We start from the raw sequence: 13,701 nt of genomic DNA, 5'->3' as shown, positions 1-13,701 counted from the left end.
TTGAGCCACCGTGCCGGCCTACTTTTTGCATTTTTAGTAGAGACAGGGTTTCACCATGTTGGGCAGGATGGTCTCCATCTCCTGACCTTGTGATCTGCCCACCTCGGCCTCCCAAAGTGCTGGGATTACAGGCGTGAGCCACCGCGCCTGGCGGTAATAATTATCTTATACTGCTATACCTATACCCCTCACATACTACAAACATTTCCTCCTCCCAATTTTTAAATAAATATTCATTGTTTACATTATTAAGTACTATACGTAAGTATTATTCATAAGCTGTGTTATTCACAGCTTGAGCCATGTGGTATATTTGGTACATTTTCTTTCCTTTGCTCAGGTTTCTTTTGGAATGTTTCTTACTGATTTGTAAGAGCTCTTTGTATGTCAGGAATAAGCCTTTTGACATATTTGCTATGGATATCTTTCCCCATTTAGTCATTTGATTTTATTTGTAGAATTGGTAGAGAAATTTTTATAGACTAGATTTATGAATGATCTGTTTTTTTTTTTTTCTTTAAGACGAAGTCCTTTTCTGTCACCCAGGCTGGAGTGCAGTGGCGTGCTCTCCACTCACTGCAGTCTCCGCCTCTCGGGTTCGAGCGATTCTCCTGCCTCAGCCTCCCAAGTAGCTGGGATTACAGGCTCCTGTCACCATGCCCAGCTAACTCTTTGTATTTTAGTAGAGAAGGGGTTTCACCATGTTGGCCAGGCTGATCTCGAACTCTGGACTTCAAGTGATCCACCCAAGTGATCCACTTGCCTCGGCCTTGCAAAGTGCTGGGATTACAGGTGTGAGCCACCACCCCTGGCCCAATTTATGAACAATCTTGTTGGCTAAGTACTCTATCTTTTGCTATTCTGTTTGGATGGCCCATCTTGCTATTCCTGATTTTCTATCTTGGTTCTTACAAAGTTCTTCTGCCTGCCTGGGCATATTTTAGGTAATAGCCATAGCCACCAATTTTACAATTCTTGTGGACCTCTCATTCTCAAATCTGCAGTAGGTTAAAGGTCAGTTCTAGGGAGGAGAAGCAGAGCATAAGTATAGTTGGGACATTACCACTTATGTAATTACGTAGACATAATTAATAACACTAGCTAGTATTTATTGTGTACTGTCTATTTATTTGTTCAGCCAGTGGATATTCGTTGATCCTTTCTATTCCCATGCTGGGGCTGTGCTCAGTTAAATTGTTTCCTTTGTGGAGAAACCACTTTGAAAAAAAGTTTCAAACTGTTTTTAAATTAAACTCCCTATGATCTGGGAGTTTAATTCCTAGATATATGGCAGGAGAAGATTTTGGTACACCCTCCTAGGATTTTTCTTTCTTCTTCTTTTTTTGAGTCAGACTCTTGTTCTGTTGCCCAGGCTGGAGTGCAGTGGCATGATCTCAGCTCACTGCAACCTCTACCTACTGGGTTCAAGCAATTCTCCTCCCTCAGCCTCCCGAGTAGCTGGGATTACAGGCGCCCGCCACTATGCCCAGCTACTTTTTGTATTTTTTAGTAGAAACAGGGTTTCACCATGTTGGTCAGGCTGGTCTCGAACTCCTGACCTCAGGTGATCCACCTGCCTCAGCCTCCCAAAGTGCTGGGATTACAGATGTGAGCCACTGTGCCCGGCCCCTCTTACGATTTTTCATAGCAACACTATTTACAGTAGCAAAAATTTGAAAATGACAATACGTAAAGGTGAATGGGTAAGTTAGTTGTGATATATTCACATAATGAAATATAAAATAATACATATGACATACTTATAAAAACAAAATATAAATAACTATAGCTACAAATAATGGTAAGGATGAAGCTTAGTGGTATAATATTGAGTACAAAAGATAAGCCCTAGAAGACCACTTATAAGTTGACACTTTTATAGAAAGGTAAAATAATGGAAACTTCAGTGGTATGTTTTCTTTTTTTTGGCTAAGTTTGTGTTATGCATAAACAGTGTGTTTTAAAATTATGTATCTGTGTGATAAAACCATATTTTACTTTATTTTGAGACGGGGTCTTTCTCTGTCACCCAGTCTGGAGTGTGGCGGCATGATCACAGCTCACTGCAGCCTCAACCTTCTGGGCTCTGTTGATCCTCCCACCTTAGCCTCCCAAGTAATTGGGACCACAGGTGTGCACCACCCATACCTGGCTAATTAAAACAATTTTTTTTCTGGAGGTGGGGGTCTTCCTGTGTTGACAAGACTGGTCTCCAACTCCTGGGCTCAAGCAATCCTCCCACCTTGACCTCTCAAAGTATTGGGATTACTGGCATGAGCCACCGTGCCAAGACAAAACCGTATTTTAAAAAGCAAGGGAATACAATCAAGATTCCAGATAATGATAACCTTGTATAGAAGAGAGATTGCAGGATAGGATAGAGAAGAGCACATAGCTAGATATAAGTAATTTTAGATGTTTCACATCTTAGGTTCATTTGTGGGTTCAGTATTTATCATGTTATTAAATAATTAATGTAAAAAGTGAAGAAATTATGTCATGTGGTACAGGATGGATGAACCTTGAAGACATACTAAGTGAAATAAGCCAGTCACAAAGAGACCGATATGATTCCACTTATATGAGATATCTAAAGGTAGTCAATTCCTAGAAACAAAGTAGAATGATGGCTAGGGGTTGGGGGGAATTAGGGGCTATAGAGTTTCCATTTTGCAAGACAAAAAAGTTCTGGAGATCTGTTACAGAATAGTAACAGACAGTAATACATACCATTATTGAACTGTATACTCAAAGACGGATAAAATGGAAAATTTTTTGGTTTTTGAAACCACAAAAGTAGTTTTGGTTGACACAGTGGCTTATACCTCTAATCCCAGCGCTTTGGGAGACTAAGGTAGAAGGATCACTTGATCCCAGGAGTTCCAGACCAGCCTGGGCAATGCAGGGAGACCCCGTTTCTTCTAAAAATTAAAAAATTAGCTGAGTGTGGTGGTGTGCACCTGTAATGCCAGCTACTTGGGAGGCTGAGGCGGGAAGATTGCTTGAGCCCAGGAGTTTAAGGCTTTAGTAAACTATGATCACATCACTGTACTCCAGTGTGGGTGACAGAGTGAGACTCTGTCATTTAAAAAAAGACAAAATAATAATAACTTTAAAAAATTAAAAGTGGTCCATGCATGGTCTAATGATGAGAATGTTTATTAACCAAAGAATTTGAATAATTTATTTTTTTCTCTACCTAAAGTTCAAAAATAAAGCAAGCAAGAAAGCAACTACCAAGACAGGGACTTACCTTACCTTAAGATACACTATAAGAATAGACAAACAGACCAGTGGGACAAAATGCAGATCTCAGAGATAGATGGGAATTTAATGTACAATAAAGATGTAACCACCAATCAGTAAGAAGGTATTCATTGTTAAGTAGATTAGTTGAGAAAACTGGCTCACCACAAGGAGAAAAATTAAAACTGGATTTGTACATAATACTGAATACAAAGGGGACTCAACATAAAGACCTAATTATGAAAGGTAAAGTTATGAAACTAATTTTTAAAATGTAAGCAGACTGGGTGGGGTAACTCATGCCTTTAATCCCAGCACTTTGGGAGGCTGAGGTGGGCAGATCACTTGAGCCCAGAGGTTCAAGACCAGCTTGGGCAACATGGCCAAACCCTATCTCTACAAAAAATACAAAACGTAGCCAGGTGTGGTGGTGCATGCCTGTAGTCCCAGCTACTCAGGAGGCTGAGGTGGAAGGATCACTTGAGCCCAAGAGTTTGAGGTTGCAGTGAACTGAGATCATGGCAGTTCACTACAGTGTGGGTAACAGATGAAACCCTGTCTCAAAATAAATAAATAAATAAACAAATGGAGTTTTTAAAAAATAAAAATATAAACAAGTAAGAAAGATTTGATAAATTTGATTTTATAAATTAAGGATTTCTGTTCTGTTAAAGATATGATAGGCAGAGTTAACTGATAACTGAATGGAGAAGAGATGAATAATGATTAAAACTGACAGTAGATTAAAACAGACAGAGAAACTCCTACAAATCAACAAAAGACAGCAGCTCCAACAGAAAAACAGGCCAGGGATGTGAACATATTTACAGGAGAGGAAACCCAAAAGGCCATCAAGCATGAAAAGAGATGTTCAGAGTCATTAGTAATTAGAGAAATGCACATAAAAATATGAGATACCGCTTTTCATCTATTTTAGGTTGGCAAAACTAGAAAGCTGAATAGTGCCAAGTGTTGGCAAGGATCAGAGGCTATAGGAGCTTTTTTGTACTTTTTTGTGGGTATGAAGACTGGTGCAGGCATTGTGGATAGCAGCATGGCATTGCTGAGTCAGAGTGAATATACACATACCCTGTGACACATCCTAAGGGGACATGGAAGAGGGTGTTCCCTGAAGTGTTACTTATGGCTGAACATTGGGGAGTTGGAGGCAATGTGGATATCTATCTCTGAGGGAGTAAATAGGTAAAATGTGACAGATGCGTATCGTGAAATTGTTTTACAGTTAAAAGCAATACATTAAGTACCTGTAGGAACTTGGGAGGACCTTAAAAGCATAGTACTGAGAGGAAAAAGTAAGAAACAGAAAGATGTATAACACAATGCCAGTTAATAAAAATATAAGCAGAGAAAGCAATAAACAGTTTGTATGAACAGGTACAAATAAAAATACACATGTGAAGCACATTAGAATGTCTATGGGGTGAGGAATAGTAATGAAAGAATCAGGAAGACTCCCCAGAGAATGTTGTGTAAAGGAGAGGCACTGGGATTGTTGTTGAGTGGTAGAAACATGAACTGTTTGAAATTAGCCATTAGAGCTTTCAAAAAAAATGCCTCTTATGGCATGCCAAGAAATGATGGAATTAATTGATAAGGCTCTGTTTCTTTCAAACTGAATGAAACTTTTTGTTCTTCACTAGTGCGGGTTGGTGGTGCAGCCTGTTAGTGGGCCTCCATGACCACTGAATGGAAAAGCACTAGCTCTGTTCTCCTAGACCAAGGTTTCTCAACAGAGGAACTATTGGCATTTTGGGCCAGATAACTCTTTGTTTTCTCGGGGGCTGTCCTGTATATTATGGAATGTTTAATAGCATCCCTACCCTCTATTCACTAGATGCTGCTGACACCCTTGTCCACTTGTAACAACCAGATGTCTGCAGACATTGCCACATGTCCCCTGGGAAACAAATCACCCCTGATGAGAAACACTGTCATAGGCTCTAGAACCTAGAGCGATATGGATATTGCCAGCTATGAGACTGATGATGAGCAGGTATGCCAGCCCACTGAGAAGTATTAAGTTCTGTCCATAACTTAGAAGCTGAAGTCCAACCTTCACATTAAGAGAAATGTAGGCTGGGCGGCTGGGTGCGGTGGCTCATGCCTATAATTCCAGCACTTTGGGAGGCCGAGTGGGCAGATCACGTGAGGTCGGGAGTTGGAGACCAGCCTGACCAACATGGAGAAACCTTGTCTCTACTAAAAATACAATATTAGCCGGGTGTGGTGGTGCATGCCTGTAATCCCAGCTACTCAGGAGGCTGAGGCAGGAGAATCACTTGAACCCAGAAGGCGGAAGTTGCGGTGAGCCGAGACTGTGCCTTTGCGTGCCAGCCTGGGCAACAAGAGCGAAACTCTGTCTCAAAAAAAAAAAAAAATGTAGGCTGGGCATAGTGGCTCATGCCTGTAATTCCATTCCAGCATTTTGGAAGACTGGAGTGGAAGGATAGGTTGATCCCAGGAGTTTGACACCAGCCTGGGCAACGTAGTAAGACCTAATCTTTAAAAAAAAAAATTAGCTGGGTGTGGTAGCCTAGGCCTGTAGTTCTAGCTACTTCAGAGGCTGATATGGGAGGATCACTTGAGCTTGGGAGGTTGAGGCTGCAGTGGGCTGTGACTGTGCCTCTGCACTCCGTCCTGGGCAACAGAGTGAGACCCTGTGTCAAAAACAAAAAGCAGTCTGGGCGCAGTGGCTTGAGCCTGTAATCCTAACACTTTGGGAGGCCGAGGTGGGCAGATCACCTCAGGTCAGGAGTTTGAGACCAGCCTGGCCAACATGGTAAAACCCTGTCTCTACTAATAATACAAAAATTAGCCAGGCGTGGTGGCAGGTGCCTGTAATCCCAGCTACTGGGGAGGCTGAGGCAGGAGAATTGCCTAAACCCGGGTAGCAGAGGTTGCAGTGAGCCAAGATCATGCCACTGCACTCCAGCCTGGGCGGCAAGAGTGAAACTCCGTCTCAGAAAACAAAAAGCAAACCAAAAAAACCCCCAAAAAACAAACCCCTACTTACAAAGAAGAGGCCAAATAAATAAGGTTAAAAGAAGAACAGATGTAAAATTTAAAACAAAAACTTTGTAAAAATACAAAAAAAAAAAAAGCCCTGTTGTTTGGAGTAAGAGATCATACTGTATCTAAATTTTAGATACTGTTCTTTTCAATTCTAGCAATACTAATACTTTAGATTGCTTATAGTTCAGATTTGTTGATGATTTAAAAAATACTCCACCTACTCTGTTATAGCACTTATACTGAATTGTGGTTGGTTCTTTCTCCTCAGCAGACTTGAATTCTTCTCATTTACTCTCTCTTGGAACCTCATAACAGCTCTGCAAGGTAGTCAGGGTAGGTATTTATCTCCAGTTTTCAGATTAGTAAACCAAGGTACAGAATCCTGAAGTGATTACTGGGAACACAGGACCATTAAATTGGAAAGTTGGACCTAAAACCAAAATCTGATTCTTGGTTAAGTGCTCTTTCTGTAGGTTCCTCTTAAAGGCTTCAGGAAATTTTTGTCAATTTCTGCCATAGAAGTTTTTAACCCTCTTGAGTTTCCTTATTTAACGCCTGTTGCATAAGTCCTTTCCTTGGATCTCAGGTACTTTCTCAACCTCCTCTTAAGTCTCTTCATCATCTTGCCTACCTAGCCTCTCCAGATTTCCCCACAAACTCAGTGAATGATGATTGGTACGCAACTTAAGAGACAGAAGATCTGGATTGGAAACCTAGCCCAAACCAGACTTTTGGCTTCTGCATAGCTCAGTTTTCATCATCTAGTCAGAGTCTAACTTTACTCTTTAGCTCCCTCAGGGATGTTAGGGGAAGAGATAAGTTTATGCCTGGAAAACTTATCTCTAGCTTACAACATGAGGAGATGATCTCTAGCTTACAACATGAGGCGATGCAGAGGTGGTAAGATGAGAATCCTGAAAGTCAAAAGTGCCAAGCATCTGCGGACTGGAAAGGCACCTGATGCACAGGGAAAGATATGATCTGTTTTCATGAATTCTGATTTCTCTGAGATGAAAGGGATCTGCAGGTTTTCTTCTTAGAAATAATTGTCAGGTAGTGTTGATTCCATCTCTACCAATACACCGTCTACTCATGGTTCCAGATCTCAGTTAAGAGGCAATCCATTTAAATGTGGAATAGCTCTTACTGTTAGCATCTGACATCACCATCTCAACTATTTTAGCCTTGTGGAGGAATAAGCAGGATATTGCTATTCTTGTCCCTCAGTAAATCAATGAGTTAGTTTCAGGCTAGTCTTCAGCTTTGTATTTACACATTCAGGGAAAGAAGGATGAATAACTTTTGTGTTACTCCTTCCACCTGGCCAGACCCAAGCCTCCTTTAGAATCATTCAGAACTCTGTCTCTTCCAGGATGTTTTCCTCACAGCTCCTGCCTCATCTTTCCTCTGAATTCCCATGTCAGTACTTGATGCTTTGTACTGGCCACCTAATTCATGTGTTTATATCCCATCAGCCAAGTCCTGGAGGGCCAAGGCTTTCATGCTTTCTATAGCATCAGGCACAAGTGTTTGAGCAAATTAGTGAACCAAATGTGTCTCCGTAAGTGTTGCCATGAGATGGCACCAGAGGCCCTGCAATTGTTCTGTATAACTTTTAGCTGTTTATTGCCATTTATATGCCTTCCTTAATGAAGTTTAAACTTATTTACCAAGCAAAATGCCAATAAATACTAAAGTAGAAACTGAAAATTTGTTTTTTGTTTTGTTTTTTTTAAGAGGCAGGGTTGCGCCATGTTGCCCAGGCTGGTCTCAAACTCCTGGGCTCAAGCGATCCGTCTGCCTCAGCCCCACAAAGTGCTGGAATTATAGGAGTGAGCCACCATGCCCAGCCTACAGTAGAAATTTTAAACCAAATAAAGAAACCAGGTAACTTCCCCTTTTATCGCATGGTAGAATGTTCTGTTCACTCAGCTCCTCTGCCTTGCTCTTCCCCAGGAACTGGGCCCTTCCACCAGCAGCTGCTTTCTAGGCCCCAAGCATAAGCTGTCTTTCACTCTCTAATGGAGACAGCCTGGGGACCTGAAAATGGCCTCAAATCCTTGGTTTGTGTTTTCTGATAATTTATTTTTCCTAGAAAGGACAATTAAACATTAATAAGAAATTGCTTATAACCTCATCACTTTTCATATGTCAGTTATTTTGGTTTCCTCATTCTGGTCTTTGCTCCTTTGTATGTGTGACTTTATACATTTTATTTATTTATTTTATTTTATTTTATTTATTTATCTGGTTATTTATATTTTATTTTTGTTGTGGTCGAGAGAGTCTTTCTGCCTCTGTCGCCCAGGCTTGAGTGCCAGTGGCCGATCTCAGCTCACGCAAGCTCCGCTCCCGGGTTCCCGCGCATTCTCCTGCCTCAGCCTCCCAAGTAGCTGGGACTACAGGGCCACCGCCTCGTCACCCGGCTAGGTTTTTGTATTTTTAGTAGAGACGGGGTTTCACTGGTGTTCGCCAGGATGGTCTCGATCTCCTACCTTGTGATCCGCCCGTCTCGGCCTCCCAGACTTTATACATTTTGAATCATGCAAAGCCGTAATAAGAGCTCTCATTTACTGAGCGCTTATTATGAATTATGCACCACACTTGTTTTATATATATTACTTCCATTTAAATATAAGAACTATTATATCAAATGCTTATATTTACTACACTACTCATAATGAGTGCTGACATTATTAGGCACTGTTCTAAGTGTTTCCATGCCTTAACTCATTTAATCCATACAACCTTATGAGAATAGATACCGTTAACCCCATTTTACCATAGTTTAGAGAACCAAAGCTTATCAGAGTTAAGTGATCTGCCTACGTTAACACAGTAATTAGCTGTATTGGGATTCATATTTAGATAGCTTTAATTCTAAAATGTCTGATCATTTCAGTGTATCATTTCATTTTGTTCATTCTTTAATCATTTCTATTTGGACTTCTAGAAATGGTCTGAAGGCTAACAGAATCATTAAAATTAGAGTTTGATTTAGATCTTTTTCTTGCAGCTAACCTGGTAGCTCCTAGAGGACTAGAGGTCATGTTTATTTCTGTACTCCTTTTCCCATTAAATGCAAAATTAATACTTAATGAGTTGAATGAGTAAGTGGGTGAACACTGTCTCTACTCTCCTAGGAAGTCTGGGATACAGAACTAGTTGATAGAAACTTAGCCTGTTAGAACTTGAAGGGGTTTGAAAAATCAAGCCAATCCCTTCCTCCAAGGAAGGAGGAAGGACCTCCTTAGGGTGACCCAGTGAGTTGGAGGCAGAATGGTACTAGAACCCTGGTCTGCTGGGCTTCTACTCCACCATCTGGTTTTAGAAAGCCTAATCCTATCTCTAAATTCCTTTCTCTCTCCCCTTTTTTCCCTTTCTCTCTCGCCTCTTGTTCTCTGTCTCTTCTCTCTCACACACAGTCTCTCTCTCTCTTTCTCTTGATGTGACTTGATGTAGCTTTACATACTTGATGTATATCTCTAGATGTAGTTTTTTCATCCTAAAATTTCAAGCCCGAAAACTACAAAACAAAACAAGATTTTTCTTTCCTGATGCCCAGACTTAATCCTAATTGTGTCTTTGTCTAACTCAGAATAGAATCCAGGATCTCTGCTTCTCTCCTCACCCAAAATGTGCAGAGCTGCAGCTCATGTAGAGAAACTTACCTTGATTCACATTCCTCCTCAGAACATGCTATTGGTGATTGGTGGGGAGTGGGAAAGAGCATCTTAGAGCAGGCTGGTTGTTTTAATGCAACAGCCAAGTTTTTGAAAAACTGGCAGGAGAACAGGAATTTCTGTTTTTTTCTCAGAGAGAGCAAATGTGACCAGACTATGTGATTTAATTCTTCTCTGGGCCTACTGTTTTGTAAACAGCCCCATGAGCCTGTTAAAGCAAATAGCGTGAAGACCAAAAACCCTCCACCCCTTCTTGCCATATGCCACCCTTTTAGTTTCATAAATTGGGTTGCCTTTTCCCCTAGTTGTGATGTCTTTTCCTGGTGCTCCTAGTGTCTCCTAGAAAATGGCACCTGGGGCATTATTTGGGTAGCCGTTTGTTAGTACATCCTGGTGCTTCCACACTTTCTATGTAAGGTCAGACTGTTTTAGAATGCTTCATTCAGAGAGTCAGTTGTGGGTTCCTGTGCAGTGAATTGTTATTGAGGCTTCATGGCTCATGGACCAGCAGCCAGTACCCTCAGGTACACAGAATGGGAACCTCTAAAGCAAAGTGGTTCTGCTTACCATTTTCTCTGTTCTGTTCTGTTTCTTTTTTCCTGTAAAATGACGCTTTTGTGTGTGTGTGTGTGTGTGTGTGTGTGTGTGTGTGTGTGTGTTTTGTTTTTTGTTTTAAGATGGAGTCTCACACTCCGTCACCTGGGCTGGAGCGTGATGGCGCGATCTCAGCTCGCTGCAACCTCCACCTCCCCAGTTTCAAGTGATTCTCCTGCCTCAGCCTCCCAAGTAGCTGAAATTACAGGTGCCTGCCACCAGGCCTGGCTAATTTTTATATTTTTAGTAGAGACGGGGTTTCACCATGTTGGCCAGGCTGGTCTTAAACTGCTGACCTAAGGTGATCCACCTGCCTTGGCCTCCCAAAGTGCTGGGATTACAGGTGTGAGCCACCATGCCTGACCATCTGAGGCTTTTTCTTGTCACAGAGAAGTCTATAAGAGAATGGTAGCTACAGACAAACACTAAAATGAAGCTCTAAGCTGCACTACCTATTATGGCAGCCATCAGTCCCATGTGGCTGCTGACCACTTGAAATGTAGCTAGTCTGTTGTAAATGTAAAATACATATTTGATTTCAAAGCCTTAGTACCAAAAAAAGTAAGCCATTTCGTAAATAATTTTAATCTTGAATACATATTGAGATATTTTGTATATATTGGGATAAATAGAATATATTATTGAAATGAAAACTTGTTTCTTCTTACCTTTTAAAAAATGTAACTAGAAGATTTTAAACTATGTTCGTGACTTGCATGATATTTTGTTTGGATAGCACTGGTCTAGAAATCCCTAATCTTTTTTTTTTTTTGAGACAGAGTCTTGCTCTGTCACCTTGGCTGCAGTGCAGTGGCGCGATCTCGGCTCACTGCAAGCCCTGCCTCCCGGGTTCACACCATTCTCCTGCCTCACCCTCCCGAGTGAGTAGCTGGGACTACAGGCGCCTGCCACCATGCCCAGCTAATTTTTTTTTTTTTTGTATTTTTATTAGAGACGAGTTTTCACCGTGTTAGCCAGGATGGTCTCAATGTCCTGACCTCGTGATCCACCCACCTCAGCCTCCCAAAGTGCTGGGATTACAGGTGTGAGCCACCGCGCCCGGCCAAGTAAATACTTTCTTAGTTTACTATAGAACGCCAGGAAACTAGCCACTCTTTTCCTCTCTGTATCTCTCTTTTTTGTTGTTGTTTTTTAAAAAATATTCTTTCATTTTGTTGATGGCATCAGGAAGAAAACCTCCATTACGTATTATGTGCTATCTTTTTTTATACCTGCTACTCACTGGAGAAGGGTGACATCTAGTGACAGAAGGGTGGTTGGGAAGGGAGTTAGGAGGCATTGGAGAGAAGACTGGTGATGACTTCAAACTTCTGTCTTGGAGTTAGAATTATTTTGTGCCTTTAAAAAACTTCAGCTAACAATTCTGAGGGAAGGCTCTGAAGGAGGGAGAGTAAAACAGGCACTCTTTAAAATAGAAATGTACCTCTCTCTGAGGGAGTCCTACTCTCGTTTTACTTTCCTTTTATTTATTGGAATTTATTGAGGACATATCATGTGCCAGCAGTTTTCTAGTGTAGAGGAAATGGGAATACGGCCTAGTCACTGCCCACAAGGAGCTTACATACAGGTAGAGAATGAATTCAAGCCCAGCCTCATACTCTAGATAAGCACTATAATGATGTTAGAAAAGAAAGTGCATTTGGAGCACTGGAAAGCACTTTCTGCCTGGAAAGGAGACTGAAGGCCTTGTGTGTCTTGGATGTGATATTGTCAGGCAGAAAGGCAGGTGGGAAGGACAACCTGATGGGGACAACCTGACTTAAAGGCCTGGGGAGTGGTAGATGGCCCTTGAAATAGTAGGTTGGGGCCGTATTATGGGGGATTTGACAGCCTGGCTAAGAATGTCGGATCCTCTCTACTAAAAATACAAAAATTAGCCAGGCATGGTGGCATGTGCCTGTAATCCCAGCTACTCAGGAGGCTGAGGCAGGAGAATCGCTTAAACCTGGGAGGCAGAGGCTACAAGTGAGCCGAGATCAAGCCATTACACTCCAACCTGGGCAACCTGAGCAAGACTCCATCTCAAAATAAATAAAAGGAATGTTGGATCCTGTCCTTTATGCAGGGGGACTGTTCAAGCAGAGAAATGACATGGTCAAGATTTCGTGTTCGGGGTACCGTTCTTTCACTCCTCAAAAGGATAGACACTGAATGCAGAGAGATTAACAAAGAGCTCATTGCAGTCAGCCAGCCAAGTGGTAGCAAGAGCTCAAAGGGAAAGGAAAGAATATATCCGAGAGATAGTTGAGTGAGGGATGAAAGGGAGGAGGAGTCAAATATGGTCCTAAGTTTCTGACTTGTATCACTAGTGGAGTTACCTTTGTCCAAAGTTGGAAGTACAGGAGGGGATCAAGCTAAAATAGAAAACAAGCTGCATTTGGGACTGTGGACAGAGCTGCAGAGGGAGCTGGCTAGAGCTGAAGTGCTTGTGTTTGTGTTTCAGATGGTGACCCTCTTTCAGATGTGGGTTGTTCCCCTCTATTTCACAGTGAAGCTGCACTGGTGGAGGTTCCTAGTGATCTGGATCTTGTTCTCTGCTGTCACAGCCTTTGTCACCTTCCGAGCCACCCGAAAACCTCTAGTACAGACAACCCCAAGGTGAGAGTTTAAATAGTGGGAAGAGCCCTGGTTTTCCGAAGCTAATGGGTTGGAATGCATGGGAGGAGCATAGGTTTAGACTGAAAAAATTCCTGGTTTTGTCTGCCAAAATTACTTGGCATGGGGCCCCTCTAAAACGAGCTGATTGGGAGACCCCCTCCCCTATTCATCGATTAAAACCCCAGATATTTCTGTATAGCTTACTTTATGGTTTCAAGGTCTTTTTATATTAAAGGCAAACAAAAATAAGCAAATCATGGTGATCATTGTGGTCTCATTTTAAATGTTTTCTTCTGTGAACCCTTCTCTGATCTCTGAATTAGATTTTCCAGTATGTTCTCTCATATTGCACAGTACTGTTCCTTCATATAACTTACCACAATTTATAACTAAATACTGTTTTGGGTATCTATCTCCCTCACTAAACTCTTACCTCTGCGATCAGGAACCACATCCATTTTGTTTGTCACTGTATATTCAAGCCCTGCCATGGGGCCTGGCACAAAGTAGCTTACTCTGCGAATTT

General features: G+C 41.7%; 1 protein-coding gene across 2 annotated transcripts in view; it reads left to right on the top strand.

Annotated features, from left to right (window-relative positions):
• Nucleotides 1-13,701, top strand: part of RNF121 (ring finger protein 121) — a 67,026-nt gene that overhangs the window by 38,683 nt on the left and 14,642 nt on the right. For both annotated transcript variants that reach the window (XM_017894339.1, XM_017894340.1), the window contains exon 4: nucleotides 13,021-13,175. In XM_017894339.1, the coding sequence (XP_017749828.1) occupies nucleotides 13,021-13,175 (155 nt within the window). The remainder of the gene's footprint in view (nucleotides 1-13,020; nucleotides 13,176-13,701) is intronic.

The sequence above is a fragment of the Rhinopithecus bieti genome, unplaced genomic scaffold, assembly GCF_001698545.2.
Source record: "Rhinopithecus bieti isolate Rb0 unplaced genomic scaffold, ASM169854v2 scaffold_21412, whole genome shotgun sequence".
NCBI classification, from domain to species: Eukaryota; Metazoa; Chordata; class Mammalia; order Primates; family Cercopithecidae; genus Rhinopithecus; species Rhinopithecus bieti.
This window is presented reverse-complemented; position numbering and strand designations above follow the sequence as displayed.